This window comes from Aquarana catesbeiana, linkage group LG02 (assembly GCF_042186555.1).
Source record: "Aquarana catesbeiana isolate 2022-GZ linkage group LG02, ASM4218655v1, whole genome shotgun sequence".
In the NCBI taxonomy this organism is placed as follows: domain Eukaryota; kingdom Metazoa; phylum Chordata; class Amphibia; order Anura; family Ranidae; genus Aquarana; species Aquarana catesbeiana.
Window position 1 is genome coordinate 295,461,627 of NC_133325.1, and position 20,214 is coordinate 295,481,840.

The 20,214-nt window shown below is 43.9% G+C and overlaps 1 protein-coding gene across 3 annotated transcripts in view; it reads left to right on the forward strand.

Moving 5' to 3' along the window:
* Positions 1–20,214, forward strand: part of CUL4A (cullin 4A) — a 151,243-nt gene that overhangs the window by 72,783 nt on the left and 58,246 nt on the right. For all 3 annotated transcript variants that reach the window (XM_073614541.1, XM_073614540.1, XM_073614539.1), the window contains exons 13-14: positions 2,176–2,280; positions 14,593–14,703. In XM_073614541.1, the coding sequence (XP_073470642.1) occupies positions 2,176–2,280; positions 14,593–14,703 (216 nt within the window). The remainder of the gene's footprint in view (positions 1–2,175; positions 2,281–14,592; positions 14,704–20,214) is intronic.

Genomic DNA, 20,214 nt, shown 5'->3' on the forward strand with positions numbered 1-20,214 from the left:
CACAGCTCTATTTGCATGCATGTAAATATGCAGCTGCTCTACTCTGTGCCATGAGATTAAACAAATTAAATATTTTAAAATTATATTTTGACTTGGTTAAATTGATGATAGGCAACTCCTATCCTCATATTGATTAGTGGTTCCAAATTAATAATAACTACTGCAGTAGGGAACAGACACAAAAGATACGCTCTGCATCTTTCCAAATAACTGTTCTGCTTTATTATGACGCAATTGAATGTTTTTATGCACATGATTACGTAGGTATCACATTAATATTACAATTGTACATTTATGGTAACAAGGGGCGTTACATAGGCAGGCTAATTCTAATCAGGACTCGAAAGAATGTAAACATTTACTGAAAACATTATTAGTGCTGTGTGCACAGTGAGGGCAGTGTGCAATACATACAAAATACAATACAATTATATACAGAACTTACAAATTTCCATTACAAGTTTTATTGTACATTGTAGATTCTTTTTAAAGTGTACACCTAGCCAAAACATTTTTATCTTAAAGGATAAGTTCACCTTTCAGAGCATGTTACACATTACACCCATAATTCGGGTGTAACATGCTCCAGACCTGCCCCCCACACCCCTGATCCCCCCCTTCTCTGTAACAGCAGGCGTGGGTTCTTTTCCCGCACCCACTGTCACATTTTGAGAATAGCGCTTACACAGCCTCATCATTCATTGCTGTGAATGAGAGAACTAAAAGTACCATTATCCATTGCAGCTGACAGCTTTTAGTGCTCAATGGACTGCGAGGGTGCTGATGAGCACTCTTTCATAGTTCATTTACATGCCCTGCATCTTGAAATAGTCAGCCTGTATCAGAGGTACAGGCTGAAAGCTGCAGGGCTTGTCTGTAAGACCTTGGCATTGCACTCCGATCCACTGATCAAGGGTGCAGTACTTTGCAGGCTACTGTGAGAAAAAGTAATAAATGCACGTTATTTTTTTTATCCCTCCAAAAATATGTACATGTATTATTTTTTCTTAAAAAAAAGTTAACTTATCTTTTAATCATACAGTACCGGACGCAGGCTGAATATTCATAGATCCCAAGTTATAATGTGCTACCTTCAGGTGAAAAACCACTGGCAAAGCTTTTGGACATGCCCTCCCTGTCATACCCCTAGAACCCTAACCCACCCTGTGCAAACTCAGTTTTTTGCTAGTGTGCTGTAGGTGATGGACTCTCCAGAACAGACAGTGAAAGGGAAATACCCCACTGTAGATACACAGAGCAATAAAACCTAAAAGATGTTCTAAGTTTTCCCCACTGTACAGTAGAATCTTGACAGCGAGACTTTCCCACACTTCCTGGAGAGGAATTGAGGAAAATCTTTTAGGGCTTGTTTAGACGTGCGGTTGGGGCGTTAAAAATATGCGGTTGAGCTGCATTTTTTAGTAGCACCATCACAACTTAATCTGCACTGGCAGCCGATGGGGTGTTCACATGCTGTGGCTGTGATGCTTTGCTCTTACAGCAAAAACTATTCCATATGTCATGCTTGTCTGGCTTGATGTGACCATTCAAACAAGTGAAACACCGCAAATGCCCCACAACAACGTGCAATGTTGTGTGGCAGTTATGAGGTTTACACGGGTAGTGGAAAGGCTCCACATCTCCTCACTGCCTGCCAAATGGTCCTGAAAGCGATCCGAATGCAAATCACTTTTCATAGGAGCAGTGGTTTGGACACCGGTCTAAATATAGCCTTACAGCGGTGCCCCAAACAGCAATAAAAACCCAACAGAGGTTTGATCCTTTTCCTACTGTATGCAAAACTAAAGCTGTTTTCTGAGTTACACTTTAAAAGAAATATCCTGAATTTCACTAAATGTTCTGTATTATGCACACATACTGGATTTGGTTTAAAATGCAGCTAGAATTTCTACCTATACACTGCCATAATTGAGTGTATATCTGGAGTCTGGGACACTAGCTGTAGAGTGAAAAGGGTGCTGCTTAGTTTATTTGATGCATTGCAGTTGATGCATTGTCCACTTGAGGGCTCTGTTTATTATGCCGTATGCACTAGTGAAAATGCTATCACATTACAGATTGCTGTATTCCTTTTGCTTCAATATTCCATTTGCTTCACATAATTTGTAACAATTTTATATAATACACAGCTCTTCCCTTCTTTTTCTTTTACAGCTAAATATGTTGATTCTAAGTTACGCTCTGGAAACAAAGAAGCCACTGATGAAGAACTTGAAAGATTCCTTGATAAAATTATGATCATTTTTAGATTTATTCATGGTATGTGTGTTTTCTTTCAGAGTACAGTAGCCATTACACTAACCACACGATATTTTACTACCAGTACAAGTGTTCATACTGTACATGGTTTTTATTTGTTACATAGTAGGTGAGGATGAAAAAAGAGTCCATCAAGTCCAACCTATGTGTGTGATTATATGTCAGTATTACATTGTAAATCTCTGTATGTTGCGGTCGTTCAGGTGCTCATCTAATAATTTTTTTTTAAACTATCAATGCCCCCCGCTGAGACCACCGCCTGTGGAAGGGAATTCTACATCCTTGCCACTCTTACGGTAAAGAACCCTCTACGTAGTTTAAGGTTAAACCTCTTTTCTTCTAATTTTAATGAGTCGCCACGTGTCTTGTTAAACTCCCTTCCGCAAAAAAGTTTTATCCCTATTGTGGGGTCACCAGTATGGTATTTGTAAATTTAAATCATATCCTCTCTCAAGCATCTCTTCTCCAGAGAGAGTAAGCTCAGTGCTTGCAACCTTTCCTCATAACTAAGATCCTCCAGACCTTTTATTGGCTTTGTTGCCCTTCTTTGTACGCGCTCCATTTCTAGTACATCCTTCCTGAGGACTGGTGCCCAGAACTGGACAGCATACTCTAGGTGTGGCCGGACCAGAGTCTTCTAGAGAGGGAGAATTATCGATTTTATCTCTGGAGTTAATCCCCTTTTTAATGCATGCCAATATTCTGTTTGCTTTGTCAGCAGCAGCTTGGCATTGCATGCCATTGCTGAGCCTATCATCTACTAGGACCCCTGGGTCCTTTTCCATCCTAGATTCCCACAGAGGTTCTCATCCTAGTATATAGATTGCATTCATATTTTTACCACCCAAATGCATTATTTTACATTTTTGTACATTAAACCTCATTTGCCATGTAGTTGCCCGCCCCATTAATTTGTTCAAATCTTTTGGCGAGGTTTCCACATCCTGCGGAGAAGTTATTGCCCTGCTTAGCTTAGTATCATCCGCAAATACAGAGATTGAACTGTTTATCCCATCCTCCAGGTCGTTAATGTAACAAATTAAATAGGATTGGTCCCAGCACAGAACCCTGTGGGATACCACTACCCACCCCTGACCATTCCGAGTACTCCCCATTTATCACCACCCTCTGAACTCGCCCTTGTAGCCAGTTTTCGATCCATGTACTCGCCCTATGGTCCATGCCAACAGATCTTATTTTGTACAGTAAACGTTTATGGGGGAACTGTGTCAAATGCTTTTGCAAAATTCAGATGCACCACGTCTACGGGCCTTCCTTTGTCTATATGGTAACTCACCTCCTCATAGAAGGTTAATGGCAAGAACGATTCTTCATGGATCCATGCTGATTACTGCTAATAATACCATTCTCATTACTAAAATCTTGTATATAGTCCCTTATTATCCCCTCCAAGAGCTTGCATATTATTGATGTTAGGCTAACTGGTCTGTAACTCCCCGGGATGTATTTTGGGCCCATTTTAAATATTGGTGCTACATTGGCTTTTATCCAATCAGCTGGTACCATTCCAGTCAGTAGACTGTCAGTGAAAATTAGGAACAATGGTCTGGCAATTACTTGAATGAGTTCCCTAAGTACCCTCGGGTGCAAGCCATCTGGTCACAGTGATTTATTAATGTTAAGTTTCCCAAGTCTAATTTTAATTCTGTCCTCTGTTAACCATGGAGGTGCTTCCTGTGATGTGTCATGAGGTTAAAAACTGCAGTTTTGGTTACTGAAGCCCCCGATTCCCTCATTAAGACTGAGGAGAAGAATAAATTCAATACCTTTGCCATCTTCCCATCCTTTGTAACCAGATGTCCTTCTTCATTCTTTATGGGGCCAATATGGTCTATCCTCCCTTTTTTACTGTTTACATACCGTATTTATCGGCGTATAACACGCGCCGGCGTATAACACGCACCCCAAGTTTAGGAGGGAATTTTAAGGAAAAAAAAACTTACATTTAAATGCCCATCAATGCAGCCTCATCAGTGTTCATCTGAAGCCTTTCCCCAGTGTCCAGTGCAGCCTTGTCAGTGCAGCTTTGCCCCAGTGCAGCCTTGTCAGTGCAGCTTTGCCCCAGTGCAGCCTTGTCAGTGCAGCTTTGCCCCAGTGCAGTCTTGTCAGTGCAGCTTTGCCCCAGTGCAGTCTTGTCAGTGCAGCTTTGCCCCAGTGCAGCCTTGTCAGTGCAGCTTTGCCCCAGTGCAGCCTTGTCCCCAGTGCAGCCTTGTCCCCAGTGCAGCCTTGTCCCCAGTGCAGCCTTGTCCCCAGTGCAGCCTTGTCCCCAGTGCAGCCTTGTCCCCAGTGCAGCTTTGCCCCAGTGCAGCCTTGTCCCCAGTGGTCCGTGCAGCCTTGTCGCCGCCGACATACAAACGTTTAGTTTGTATTTTTAAACATGGCGCAGCGGAGTTCGGAGGGACTCGGGGGCGCTCGTTCAGCTGAACGAGCGCCGCCGAGGACACAGTGACTGGGCGGAGCCGAGATACACATAGCCGAGGCTTCTCGGCTATTCTCGGCGCCGTTCACAGTCACGCCCAGTCCCTATGATGGACATAACACAGGTCCAATGGCGGGACTGGGCATGACTGTGAACGGCGCTGAGAATAGCCGAGAAGCCTCGGCTATGTGTATCTCGGCTCCGCCCAGTCACTGTGTCCTCGGCGGCGCTCGTTCAGCTAAACGAGCGCCGCCGAGTGCCTCCGAACTCCGCGGCGCCATGTTTAAAAATACAAGCTAAGTGAATGTCGGCGGCGATCGCTCCGACAGATCACAAAATAGCGGGGATCAGCGTATAACACGCACCCACGATTTTCCCCTTATTTTAAGGGGAAAAAAGTGCGTGTTATACGCCGATAAATACGGTACTTAAAGAATTTCTTGGGGCTTTTTTGCTTTCCTCCGCTATGTGTCTTTTGTGTTCTATCCTAGCCGTCCTAATTGCACCGTTACATTTCTTGTTGCATTCTTTATAAAGTCTGAATGCTGATGATGACGTCTACCATCTGACCCATGAAATTGTCCTCCATGACAATTAGGAACTGGCGAGCCTTAGACGAATGCATGGTTCCCTCCGCCCAGTCTATGTCTGGAAAATTAAAATCCCCCATTATGACAACACTTCCCATCCTTGCTGCTAATCCAATTTATGATAGGAGATCCGTCTCCCCCTCCTCCCTCAGGTTAGGGGGCCTGTATCATACTCCCATTATTTTCCCCTTAGCTCTACCCATAAGGATTCCACCTCCTCGCTAGCTCCCTTAGCGATGTCATCTCTCACATTCACTTGTACATTATTCTTGACATATAGGCATACCCCTCCCCCTTTTTTACCCTCTCTATCCCTGTGATAAAGGGTATACCCTTGAATGGCTGGCAGCCAATCATGAGAGCTGTTGAACCAGGTCTCTGAAATTCCCACAAAATCCAAATCCTCCTCGTACAACAGTATCTCTAGTTCACCCATCTTGTCCGCCAGGCTCCTGGCATTGGTGAACATGCCACATAGTTTAGACCGGTCGCATACGGTCCTCTTATTGGGTGTTCCAAGGTTTTTCAAATAGGACTTGTTACTATACTTGTCTCGGGTTTATGTGCTTTAGTCAACCTAGCACTAATGCTCTTAATACTACCCTCTGGAATATGCACAGAATAGTCCAAAAAGAATGGGGAACATTTCTCATAAGTGGAGCAGACAGAATTTGGAGCAGCTGTGCATGGCCACCAATCAGCTGCTATCTTGTAGCTTGTTGAGTTAAGCTTTGAATATGTAAGATTGAAGTTGCCATGCCATGCAGGTTATGTCTGCTCCAGCTTTGATAAATTTTGATAAACTCCCCTCATTGGGTTTTAATGTATTAAATGAGAAAATAGAAATAGCAAATTAAAGTTTTTCTTGGTTTCGATTGCACGGTGTTACAGAACAGCTAAGGTTTCAATAATGGTGGCCATACATGTAACAATTTTGATCAAACCACTCTTTACCATATTGGATATTATGGTTGGATCTATGAATTATCGAAAAGGCACAATGTCATTGATCGATTTTGAGCAAAACCGGTCCATTTCGTTAAAACTATTCTGCTCAATCTGGATGGAAAACCCAAGGGTAGGAAAGTAAATAATTTCATTCATTAATTGCGTGTATCGCGCATCAAACAATACTTTTCAATCTTTTAATGTATTTCCTACTGTAAATCTAATGACGATATAATCATATATAAAATAGTTCTTTGTGTGGCCACCCTAAAGTCTGGTACACACTGAAATTTATTTTTTTTTTTTTCAACCCAGCAGACTGAGCGAAAAAAAACTGTGGATCTCACTGTACTAGCTATGCAATGTTAGTACAGCATTCTGCCCCCCCGCCCCCCCTCCCCTTGCCAGAACACACCGGTCAGCATTTGCAGCCTTTGGCTGCTATTTTTCTAGCATGCCCATTTGGTAGAAGCCGGACGTTTCTTTTGAACCGGCTGATATTTGGCCCCTGTGTGCCAGGCTTAAGAGTTGGACCCACTACAGTGTCAGGCCCTCAATTAGCACAGAGATTGTGTATGTATAGTATCGCTGAATTTTATGATTGGCATGATCAAAGAAAAATGTAAACTACAAATGCAGTGACGTTGAAGTTTTCTTATGAGCTCAAACAGCTGGTTATATTTTCTGGTTCATAGTAGAAAGCACACCGGATGTGTACTATAGTAAATACACCAGCTGCAAAATGCTTTTCATAAGAGAATTTTAACTATAAAAATAAATGTACAAAACTCCAATAGATGTCAAATTAAAGAGAGCTGTAAAAGCTGTAGGAAACCAGAGCCCTGGTGAAATTGAGAGGAAGAGAAATACCTAATATTCCAGGGGGAAAAGTTTCCAAAACATTGGATATTTCTCTCTTGTAGTTTTCTCTCATTTGATACTCTGGGTATATCTTTTGTATGGTATATCCTAGTTGCTTACATGACTCTGCACATGATTTTGCTGATGTACATCCATGTATAGTTGCCTAGGAACAACGAAGTTTAGCTGCTTTTGTTTTATTAGACTCAGTGTTTCATTCCATATGACTGCATATGTACTTTCTTTATCATACATCAGGGGACACTGAGTGAGGCTATTATTCCTTATTTACTGGATTATACTCCATCTCCCAGGTGAATGGACACTGGTAGACCAAAGGTCTTTAGACAGGAAGTGATCCCCTATATAACCCCTCCCATACAGGAAGTACTTCAGTTTTTTACTAGTGTCTGCAAGGTGGATGGGCAGGTTTATTTGAGCTCTCTCGAGCTCCAGGTCTGGAATCCCAGCACGGTTCTTAAATAAATCAAGGGATTGACCGATCTGATCCATTTGAAACAGGCTTACTGTATATGCTTAGCCTCGCAGAGAAGACACACGGATCCATGAGGTATTGCCTGTAATGAGACCTCTGGGCGCTGGACCCTATGTAGTGGAATCCTGGACACCACAGAGTGAAGGCATTCCTGCAGGGTGCTGTACGGGTCCAAGGGAGTGGACCCTAAAACATGAAAAGCATACCCAGTCCTTGAAGGTCCCCAAGTGATGGAACCCAACGTGATGGGTGAGGATTGGACTCTTAGTTTCTAAGGTTGCTCTGCGCCTGGACGGGTAAGGGAAATCCCCCTTATTTACTTATTGTGGGGTGCCCCATGTGTGTAACAAACTGTCAATCTAGCTAAGGCTGGACACCTCTGTAATGGTGACCACAGTTATGGGCTGACTGTTGGTGTTTTGGGTAAGGAGTACCCTTCTTATTGTCTTGGCTGCTTTCTTGGGGATGGTCCATTCATTGGCGCACAAAAATTTGTTGCGTGCATGGGACCGCACGCGCAGAGCGTCCCTGCGCACAGACATTTTATTCGAACTGAGAATGGCTGACATGCGGCGCCTCCAGGGGACAGCTGTGGAACACAGAGCAGGCTCTGAGAACCTCCTTACCCGGGTCACATGAGTCACCAGGTGTTGGTTGGCAAGCTAAAGTGCTTAGGAGGATTGTTGCATAGGGGCTTGGTGAGCCCTTTTAAAGGGTCTCCCTTCTGGGTTAAAATACTAAACCCAGGTACTCCCTTTTTGTGGCTTGCGATGTCTTCAAAAAAGAAAGTCTGTCAGTCCTTAAAGGTTCAGGTCAGACGGCCAGACAGGCCTAACCAGGAGGATGATCTTGCTGAAAATAGGGCAAATCTTCCTCCGGCGCTGTTTTGCTGTAGATGCCTTAAAGGATTCTATACAGCAAGTCTCTCATCTGGTTCTCCTGTCTATACACATGCGCAGACTTGTATGGCTTAAGAACTGGTCAGCCGAGTTTCCCAGTATAAAGTTATTGGGAGGGTTCCCCTTCCATGGGCAACGTTTGGTGATAATCTGGGCAGGTACATCCAAAAGATTTCCAGAGGAAAGAGTTCTTTACTTCCTTTAAAGAGAAGGACTAGGCGTCCCTCGTTTAAAACCTTGGGGACTTCCTCAGGTATTTCAGCACCAAGGCAGTTCCACCGCCAACAGGGCACTAGAGCCAGGGGCAAGCCGCAGTGCCAGGACCAGAAAAAACCCTAGGTCCAGAGTTCTTTTAAACCCGGGACCAAGCCCTCCTTTGGAGGGGATTCCCCCCACTCTATCGGGTAGAGGGAAGGCTGCTCCAATTTGTGGACATTTGGAGAACAGTGGTGCAGGACGAGTGGGTGACCTCAACAGTGTCCCGCGATTACAAGCTGGAATTACAGAGGTTTTCCCCTCAGAGGTTTTTAAGATCCAACGTTCCTGCGGATCCTCCAAAAAAGAAACTTATTGTTTCAAGCACTAGAGCAGTTAGTGCATCAGGGAGTGCCATACAGGTTCTGGTGTCCCAAAGTGTCTTATTCGTCCACAGTGTTTTATTCAAACCTGTTCACGATTCTAAAACCAAATGGAGACATAAGGCCAATCTTGGACCTAAGATCCCTGAATCAACATCTGTTAATCCAATCCTTCAGGATGGAGTCAGTCCGCTCGGTAGTAGCCTCGCTCCAGATGGGAGACTTCTTGGCCTCCATCGATATCAAGGACATGTATTTACACTTGCCTATCTTTTCAGCCTCATCAGAGGTCCCTGCAATTTGCAGTAGAGGAACGTCATTTCCAGTTTGTGGCACTGCCCTTCGGGTTTGCCACAGCACCACGGGTGTTTAAAAAGATCCTAGCACCTATACTGAGTCTTTTAAGGGCCCAGGGGGTCTTGGTGCCTGGATACTTGGACGACGTCCTGCTCAGAGATCACTCACTACAGGCCCTGGAACACAGTGTAGCCTGCACAATGCAGTATTTATAAAACCTGGGCTGGGTCATAAATAACGAAAAGTCAGCCTTGAGACCAGTTCAGATTCTCAAGTATCTAGGTCTGATTCTGCATACGGTCAAGGCAAAGGTATTTCTGCCACCTGTAAAGATCTGTGCCCTGAAGGGTCAGGTAAGGGGCACCAGGCAACCCTCCATTCGGCTATGTATGAATCTTCTGGGAAGGATAGTGTCGCCCTTCGAGGCAGTTCCCTACGCTTTATTCCTTTCCAGGCCTATACAGCAGAACATCTTGTCGGCTTGGGGCAGGAGAGCACAAGCCCTGGATTACCCCTTGTCCTTATCTCCCCCGGCACGCTTAAGCCTAAGCTGGTGGTTGCAGGATTGGAACTTGCGAAAGGGAAGATCCTTCCTCCTGGTGTCTTGGAAAGTACTGACCACAGACTCTCAGGCTAGGGAGCCACCCTAGAGGGGCTAACAGCTCAAGGGAAGATGGTCAAGAACAGAATAGAGAATGCTTATCAACATCCTGGAGTTATGGGCGGTGCTTCTGGCCCTAGGGTCCTGGACGGTGGATCTTCAGGACTGCCCCATCAGGGTTCAGTCCGACAATGCCACTGCAGTGGCCTATATCAACCACCAGGGTGGTACCAGGCGGCGTTCAACTCAGGAGGTGAACCACATATTAACCTGGGCAGAGGGATCTATTGGCATCCAGGTTCAACAACAAGCTACAGCAGTTTGTATCATCCCGAACAAGGGATCCCCTGGCAATTAGGAGCAGATGCTCTAGTAGTTCAATGGAACCAGTTCTCCCTGGTTTATGCTCCTCACTCGATCCCTCTCCTTCCACATTTGTTGTGCAGGATTCGGAGACAAGGGGTTCCAGTCATCCTGGTGGTACCAGCCTGGCCCAGAAGGCCCTGGTTCCCACAGATCCTGAGATTGGAAATAGACAGCCATGGACGATTCTGCACCGCCCCGATCTACTGTCTCAAGGTCCTATATTCCGCCCCAATTTACAGTCTCTAAATTTGATGGCATGGCTATTGAAGCCAGGGTGTTAAAGGATCGTGGCATTTCGGGACCGGTGGTATCTACTCTAGTCAATGCCAGAAAAACAGTCACTAGGAAGATCTATTATAGGATCTGGAAAGCCTATATTGCTTGGTGTGAAGCCAGAAAATGGCATCCTCGGAAATACGTGATTGTGAGAATTCTCTCTTTTCTACAATCAGCTGTGAAAATCAGATTGGCTTTGAGTACAATCAGGGGTCAGATTTCGGCCTTCTCAGTATTCTTCCAAAGGCCCTTAGCCTCCCATTCATTGATCTGAACCCTTATGCAGTGGTAACTTGTTTGCTTCCTCCCATTAGGTCACCTTTGTGTCCTTGGGGCTTAAAACCGGTACTGTCTGTATTACAGAAGAAACCGTTTGAGCCTATCAAGGAAATGCCATTAGTCTTGCTGTCACGCAAGCTAGCCTTCCTGATGGCCATCACCTCGGCTAGAAAGGTGTCGGAGTTGGCAGCTATTTCATGCAGGCAACCATACTTGACCCTTCACCATGACAGGGTCGTGTTATGATCTGTTCCATTCTTCTTGCCTAAGGTGGTGTCAGCCTTTTATTTTAATCAGGACATTGTTTTGCCTTCATTTTGCTCTCAGCCTCGTTGCAGGAGAGAAACGACTGCACTCCTTGTATTTGGTGCAAGCAGTCAGAGTTTATTAGTCTAGATTTGCAGGTGATCGGAGGATCAGACTCCTTTTTTTGTTTTACCAGAAGGACCCAAGAAGGGGCAGGCAGCTTCCAAGGCGGCTTCCGTCAATTGGTCATGTAGGCCTACAGTCTGAAACGTAAGGCTCCTCCTTTCAGGGTGAGAGCTCATTCTACCAAGGGTGTAGGAACCCCAGGGGCTTTTTGCCATCAGGTATCTGGCTCAGATTTGTAAGACTGCTATTTGGTCTTCAGTGCATAGGGTCACAAAATTTTATCAAGTGGATGTTCGAGTAGCCAAGGATTCCGCTTTCAGCTGCAGTGTACTGCGGGCTGCCGTATAGGTCTGATGGCTATTATTTTTGTAGGGCGTCTCCCTTCCCTCAAGGCTATTGCTCTGGGATGTCCCAGTTAGTAAGGAATAATAGCCTCACTCTGTGTCCCGTGTTGTATGATAAAGAAAATAGGTATTTTTCGTCCTACTTACCTGTAAAATCCTTTTCTTTGAGTACATCACGGGGCACAGAGGTCCCTCCCCTCTTTTTGAGAATTAAGTGCTTGCTACAAAACTGAAGTACTTCCTGTATGGGAGGGGATATATAGGGGATCACTTCCTGTCTAAAGACTCACCTGGAGATGGAGTATAACCCAGTAATTAAGGAATAATAGCCTCACTCTGTGTCCTGTGATGTACTCAAAGAAAAGGATTTTACCGGTAAGTATGATGAAAGAAATCCTATTTTTTGGACTTTTGTAAATGTATTTTTGTGCATTTGTATATTTACAGTGGGGCAAAAAAGTATTTAGTCAGCCACCAATTGTGCAAGTTCTCCCACTTAAAAAGATGAGAGAAGCCTGTAATTGTCATCATAGGTATACCTCAACTATGAGAGACAAAATGTGGAAACAAATCCAGACAATCACATCGTCTGATTTTCGAAAGAATTTATTTGCAAATTATGGTGGAAAATAAGTATTTTGTCATTATCAAAAGTTCATCTCAATACTTTGTTATATATCATATGTTGGCAAAGACAGATGTCAAAATTTTCTGTAAGTCTTCACAAGGTTGTTACACACTGTTGCTGGTATGTTGGCCCATTCCTCCATGCAGATCTCCTCTAGAGCAGTGATGTTCTGGGGCTGTTGCTGGGCAACACGGACTTTCAACTCCCTCCAAAGGTTTTCTATGGGGTTGAGATCTGGAGACTGGCTAGGCCACTCCAGGACCTTGAAAAGGTTCTTACGAAGCCACTCCTTCGTTGCCCGGGCAGTGTGTTTGGGATCACTGTCATGCTGAAAGACCCAGCCACATTTTATCTTCAATGCCCTTGCTGATGAGAGGAGGTTTGCACTCAAAATCTCACGATACGTGGCCCCATTCACTCTTTCATGTACACGGATCAGTCGTCCTGTTCCCTTTGCAGAGAAACAGCCCCAAAGCATGATGTTGCCACCCCCATGCTTCACAGTAGGTATGGTGTTCTTTGGTTGCAACTCAGCATTCTCTCTCCTCCAAACACGACGAGTTGTGTTTCTACCAAACAGTTCTACTTTGGTTTCATCTGACCATATGACATTCTCCCAATCCTCTTCTGGATCATCCAAATGCTCTCTAGCAAACCTCAGACGGGCACGGTCATGTACTTGCTTAAGCAGGGGGACACGTCTGGCACTGCAGGATCTGAGTCCCTGACGGCATAATGTGTTACTGATGGTAGCCTTTGTTACGTTGGTCCCTGCTCTCTGCAGGTCATTCACTAGGTCCCCCTGTGTGGTGCTGGGATTTTTGCTCACCGTTCTTGTGATCATTTTGACAACACGGAGTGAGATCTTGCGTGGAGCCCCAGATCGAGGGAGATTATCAGTGGTCTTGTATGTCTTCCATTTTCTAATTATTGCTCCCACAGATGATTTCTTCACACCAAGCCGCTTGCCTATTGCAGATTCAGTCTTCCCAGCCTGGTGCAGGTCTACAATTTTGTTTCTGGTGTCCTTCAACAGCTCTTTGGTCTTCACCATAGTGGAGTTTGGAGTGTGGCTATTTGAGGTTGTGGACAGGTGTCTTTTATACTGATAACAAGTTCAAACAGGTGCCATTAATACAGGTAATGAGTGGAGGACAGAGGAGCCTCTTAAAAAAAGAAGATACAGGTCTGTGAGAGCCAGAAATCTTACTTGTTTGTAGGTGACCAAATACTTATTTTCCACCTTAATTTGCAAATAAATTCTTTAAAAAATCAGACAATGTGATTGTCTGGATTTGTTTTCACATTTTGTCTCTCATAGTTGAGGTATACCTATGATGACAATTACAGGCCTCTCTCATCTTTTTAAGTGGGAAAACTTGCACAATTGGTGGCTGACTAAATACTTTTTTGCCCCACTGTATGTAATCTTATGGAAAAGCATTTTTTGTATCTGGTGTGGTCTCTGCAGCACCCGCTTACACACACAGCCATTTCTTTGGGAATGTGTGCTTTGTGAATTATGCATTGGTTTCTTTTGTTACTTGTCTGCTATTTGATTAATGGCTCTGCATCATCACACTGCTGATTTATTGTCCCAAGAGAAGACAGGTCAGACAAGAAGCCACAAACCTGAAATAGAAAAGAATGGTGTTCCTTTCCTGGTTGTGCCATCATAATCTTGCTATATTTAAACAGACACTGGGGTTGATTTACTAAAGGCAAATCCACTCTGCACTACAAGAGCACTTGAAAGTGCACTTAAAGTGCACTTGGAAGTGCAGTCACTGTAGATCTGAGGGGAAGATCTGAAATGAAGGGAAGCTCTGTTGATTTTATCATTTAAATCATGTGCAAGCTAAAATGCTGTTTTATTTTTTATTTTTCTTGCATGTCCCCCTCAGATCTACAGCAATTGCACTTCCAAGTGCACTTGTAGTGCAAAGTGGATTTGCCCTTAGTAAATAACCCCCACTGTCATCCTGCCCATGAGGTGAAAAGTGACAGCGCCTCTGCAAAACTCCCTTATACTTACCCATTCTGCACTCCATCGTAGCTCCTTGCTACTCTGCAACTGGCGAGAATGGCACTCCCGGGCATGGGGTAACATGGGACCTGTTTCAATGTGAAATAGCCCAGCCCAGGCATAGCAGTTAATTGCTACAGCTGATTTTAGTGCAGGCTGCAGGGGAGCAAGAAAATGTGATAGAGTAAACTACATGGTCTCCTAAACTTTGTTTCAAACCTAAGATTAATACTGATGCAAGTTCTGCATTACCCTTTTAATTAATTTGATTTTCCTTTCAGTCCAGTTAATGTATTTTATTTTTCTTTCAGGCAAGGATGTGTTTGAGGCATTTTACAAGAAAGACCTTGCTAAAAGACTGCTGGTGGGGAAAAGTGCATCCGTTGATTCAGAGAAATCCATGGTGTCCAAACTAAAGCATGGTATGATCAGTTTTTGTACGTGAGGACGTATACCTTCAGGGAACCTAATACCTAGGCCTGCGGCATGATGAGTTAGCCACAGGGTGCTATACAGGTCCAGGGCAGTGGTCCATCCTTGTAATTAAAGACCCCTTGGGGGGTATGCCTACCAAGAAGGCAAAGACCTGAATAGTGCTCAGTTCCTAACATCTGTACTCGGATAATAGGAACTGCAGGTCCGCTACAGTCAATCAGGGCTGTGCTTGTTGTTGCATCTATTTTTTGAAATTACTACACCACTACTTACTACACATGGCAGATCATACAAGGGTAATGGGTCAGTGGTCCATGCCATCTCCGTCTCTGCTAATGCTGTGGGAAAGGGGGGGCGTCACTGATCTCCTCAGCCACTATGTCTGCATTCATTAGTAGACTCTCAGCCCTGTTAAAGGCCGTGGATCATAGGGATGCAAGCAAGCTCTCTCAGCCTCTCTTACAGAGTCTATCTTTGAATCTCCTCTTACAGCTTCAACATGAGAGAGGACCTCTGTCCTTTTTTTTTTTTTTTTTTTTTTTTTTTTTGTGTGTGCACAAATCTTGCCTTAGAGCAGCCTGACTCAGTCTGACCAAAGGTTATCAGCCTACATTCTTTAAAAATATTTCAACAGTCATCCTTATGCTTTTGAAAGCTAGGAAATAGACGTCTATCATCACGGCTTGAAGACCTATTTTGCATGGTGCAAAGGTAGCAAATTCCATCCCAGGAAGTACTCTGTAAGATGAATCCTATCTTTCCTGCAACCCAGTCTGGATCAACATTTGGCTTTGAGTACCATCAACGGTCAGTTATTATCTCAAGCCGTTATTTTCCAAAAACCACATGTCTCCCAATCATTGGTGAACATTTTTGTACAGAAAATTGCTCACACTGTTCCCTCCATACTCTCCCCAGTGAATTCAGAATGCATGGGCCACAAGCACCCTTATATGACTTTCCCTGCAAATTCTGTATCTGAACTTCCTGTGGCCACCGAGTTATCAGCCATTAAGGCTGTTTGATTCAGATTCACTCCAGTCTTTGCCAGATGAACCTACCTCAGAGAAGGAGCAGTCATTTGATATGAAGCTAGAGTATCAGCCCTTTGCTTCCACCAGTGCTTTTCATAGTCTGGTGTCCTTTGGAGCTCCTAAGACCGCAAATAAATTTCCAATGCACCCACTATTCCAAGTCTTCATATATGGAATGTGAAAACACCTGACAAAATGTTCGTTCTTCCCCAAGTGCTTATTAGGCCTCATGTACACTGCTGCTGGTAAACGGACGTTCAGAGGCAGTTGGCTGCTTTTTTTCAGCTGCCCCTGAACTCATCCAATGTTATCTTATGTGTACCTGGTTCGTTTAATGTCGTTTTTAGGCAGTTGCGTTTTATAGGCTTTTCTTTGAAGGAAAAAAAATTAGTTCAGATGCCATAGTTTCTGACGTTTCAGGCGCAAAACGCCGCTAAACGAGGTACCAGCGTTTTGTCGCGATTTCGTTTATAAGCGTTTTTACAGGTGCCCTATTTTTTAACATTACAAAACTTAAAAATGATAGCAAATGATGAAAAAACAATAAAAGAATTTTTAAAAACTTGTAAGTGCTTGTTATGCTTCATAGACCATTTACAGTATATACCTCTAATGAGCATGATCCAATCCAATACACCACTAGCATTGCTGTTAGCCAAAGTATAATTGGAATTTGACCTATATGTTGTTAGATTTCAACCAGATGACCCCACCATTGAACTTCACCCCCCTAGGGGGTTATGGTTAGGCTTTTCCCCTTGAAGAACAAGTTTAGGGTTATGGTAAGGGTTATGGTTTCCCGTTAGGGTTTCCCAGTGGGTTTAGGGGGTTATGGTTAGGGTTTTCCCCTTGAAGAGCAAGTTTAGGATTATGGTAAGTGGTATGGTTTCCCGTTAGGGTTTCTGGTTAGGGTCAGGGGGTTAGGGTTTTCCCCTTGAAGAACAAGTTTCGGGTTATGGTAAGTGTTATGGTTTCCCATTAGGGTTTCCCAGCAGGGATTAGGGTTTCCCATTAGGGTTAGGGGGTTATGGTTAGGGTTTTCGCCTTGAAGAGCAAGTTTAGAGCTATGGTAAATGTTATGGTTTCCCGTTAGGGTTTCCCATTAGGGTTAGGTTGTTATGGTTAGGGTTTAGGGTTTTCCCCTTGAAGAACAAGTTTAGGGTTATGGTGAGTGTTATGGTTTCCGGTTAGGGTTAGGGTTTACGGTTAGGGTTTCCCATTAGGGTTGGGGTTTATGGTTAGGGTTTTCTCCTTGAAGAACAAGTTCAGGGTAAAGGTGAGTGCTATGGTTTCCAGTTAGGGGGTTACGGTTAGGGTTAGGGTTTTCCCCTTGAAGAACAAGTTAGGGTTTCTGGTTAGGGTTAATTAAAAATATTTAAAAAATTGCAATTAAAACTTGCATAAAAAAGACAAAATAAATGAATAAAAAAAATGAAATTACACATACAGCTTTTTAAAAAAATTAAACAAAAAATTCTAATAATCGCAATTTAAAAATTAAATATATTTAAAAAAATTGCAATTAAATTTTTCATAAAAAAGACAAAATAAATAAATAAATAAAATGAAATTACATATACAGCTTATAAAAGAAAATAAACAAATATACTAATCAATTGCAATTTAAAAATTAAATATAATAAAAAAAATAGCATTTTTTCTTCACACATGCTCATTATGGGATCCAAAGTAAAAGCACCGAAATTAAGGTAGATACAAGTACCCTGTTGCTCTCTCAGCTGCTGCTACTCACTCTGGTTTCACAGAATGGCTGAAATAGTTAAATAATACTGTTTTTTGGGCTTTGGGAGGGTCCTATGATGTTATCTTACATAAACGCTCTTAGATGCAAACGCGGCAAAACAGGCGTTTTTAAACGTCAGTTTGAAGCTGTCAAAAAATTCGTTCAGAGGAGGTTGCCTCGGCGTCCCGTGTACATTAAGCCTTAGTCTTGTACCAGTTTGACGAGGCTTTAGTTAAAAATTGTCTACCAACCCTGTTAAAGGCTAAGTTCACCTTTCAGAACATGTTACATGTTACACCTGTTTTTAGGGTGCAACATGTAACATCTTTCAGCTCCTGCAGCCTCTCCCAAATCCCAGCCTCTGTGATAGTGGGTGGGATATCCTCCCCTGGCACTGGCTGTCACAATTCAAAATCAGTGCAGCAGTACGGGACTCCGACTACACGGCCGTGTCATTCATTCATCGTTTTCTGTGAATGACTGAACTTATCCCTTAAGGGATCTACTCACTACTATGGTTGATCCATTGGCCTTAGTTATGATACATTTGGAACAAATGGCTCTAGCTATAAACTTCAGTTGTGAAGGGCTGTTGGAAGATTCCGGTCTCATTTCGGACAAATTTCTTATCAGTTTACATGTGGAAGGCCCTTTGGTTAAAGTTTAGGACTGCAGAACCTGCATCCAAGAAGCGCTTACTCCGTATTGCCTTTGAGGTACAATCTCTCTGTGGGTCCACTCTGGGTGCCATGATCAAAGCTGCCACAGGTGGCAGGAGCACCCATTTTCTGCGACCAAAGAATCCTAAGGCTCAGTCTGGACAGGCTCACCCTCTACTGCAAATTTTAAGTCCAAACCCAAGCCTGAACATTGGTTTGCCAAACCCTCTTGACATAAAGGTGTGCCCATACATTTCAACATGTGGGGACACCTGTTAGTCTTTTGGGGACATTTTGACAGCCTGCATCTCATATGCTTTGGTGCAGGAGGTGGAGGGCTGTAAGCTAGAGTTTCTCTCTCTGCCCATTCCTCGGGTTCATCACTGCCTGCTTTCCTGCGTTACTACGGATATTAACAGTCCCTTGCCAAATTCAATAGCCTGGCATGGATGACCAGGATGTCCCTGGTTTGGTGGCTTAGAATTCCACCTCTGGAGTCAGATTTTCTTCCTCCATTTCTTTTGGAAGATCCTTATGAGTAATGCCAGCTTGTTGGGTTGGGGAGGAGTCCTGGGCAAGGGACTCAGTCCTCAGAGGAATTTCGTCTCCTGATCAACATCCTAGAGCTTCCGACAGTTTGACTGTTCCTGCAGTGCTTGACCTTCTGATTTGGAGAATCATCTGAACTTGACTCAGTTGAACAACACCACAGCAGTAGTGTAAATCAACCACCAGGAGGGAACCAGAAGTGTCACAATTCTGTCCTGGGCAGAACTTCACCTTCTGCTCTTTAAATCCCAGGCATGGACAATTGACAGGCAGGCTTCTTCAGCCAGCAGTGTCTGGACCTGGGGGTGGTTATATCCAAAGGTGTTCCAGAAACTTTGTCATAGGTGGAGAATGCTGAATGTGGACCTCCCTAATGTCCAGGTTTAACAACAAGACAGACAAGTTTGTCTTTAGGTACTCCTTCCTCATCTGCTTTGCAGGATCAGGATGCAAGGTATTCCAATGTTTCTCATGGCTCCAGATTGGCCCAGGCAGACATGATGCTTCGACCCTATTAGACTTCTGGCAAACACTCAGTCAGCTCTTCCAGATCGTCTGCATCTTCTGTCTCAAGGACTGATTCACTATACTGCTTCACAGTTTCTGCCTTTAACAGGATGGCTATTGAAGCCCTGGTTGTGAGAGACAGGGCCATCTCTGAATCTGTGATTCTTACGATGTTAAAAGCTAGGAAGTGTACTTCTCCGACGTCCATTACCTTACCTGGAAGCCATACTTGACTTGGTATGAGGTGCAGGACTCCCACCTTAGGCGATACACTGTGGGAAGAATCCCCTCCTTGCTACAGAAGGGTCTGGACCATCATTTTGCTCTCAGCGCCATTTAGGGTCAGATCTCTGCCCTTGCTATCTTGTTCCAGAGCCCATCGGCTTCCTTTTCCTTAATCAAGACCTTTGTTCAGGACATCTCCCTTGTGACTCCCTCGTTCACTCCCCTGTGACTCTGAGCGGGATCTGAATCTTGTTTTCTCTGTTTTCCAAGTTCTACCAGGTGGATGTTCAGGCCTCATCTGAAACCAGTTTCAGATGCTAGTGCCTTCAGGTGGATCTTTGTGCTGCAGGCAGTCCCCAGTTCTCTGTTTTTTGTTTAGTGGACCTGTTAGCGTTGGTTTGACCACCTATCAGTTCCTTTCGGATGTCTTGGTGATTACAGTCCTGTGTCCCTAAATCGAAAGGAAAGAAAATAGGGTTTTTATTGTCGCCTAATTTCCTATTAGAGTCAATTTAAGGACACCGGTCCCAACCTTCTGTGTTTTATAATTATGCCTTTGGTGCTGCCTTGCTACAAAATGGAGGCATGCTGGTAGTAGGAGGATTATCCTGGACTGGACCACAATTCTTTTGTGTTTCTCAGTGGCCAATCCTCCTGTAGCCAGCAGTATAACCCAAAGGTTACAGTCTTCCAGTGTCCATCAGTGGACTGCAAGAAATGGACTTTATGGTAAGTAAAAACATTTTATTATTTTGTCAGGGCAGAAATGAGCCCTAGACA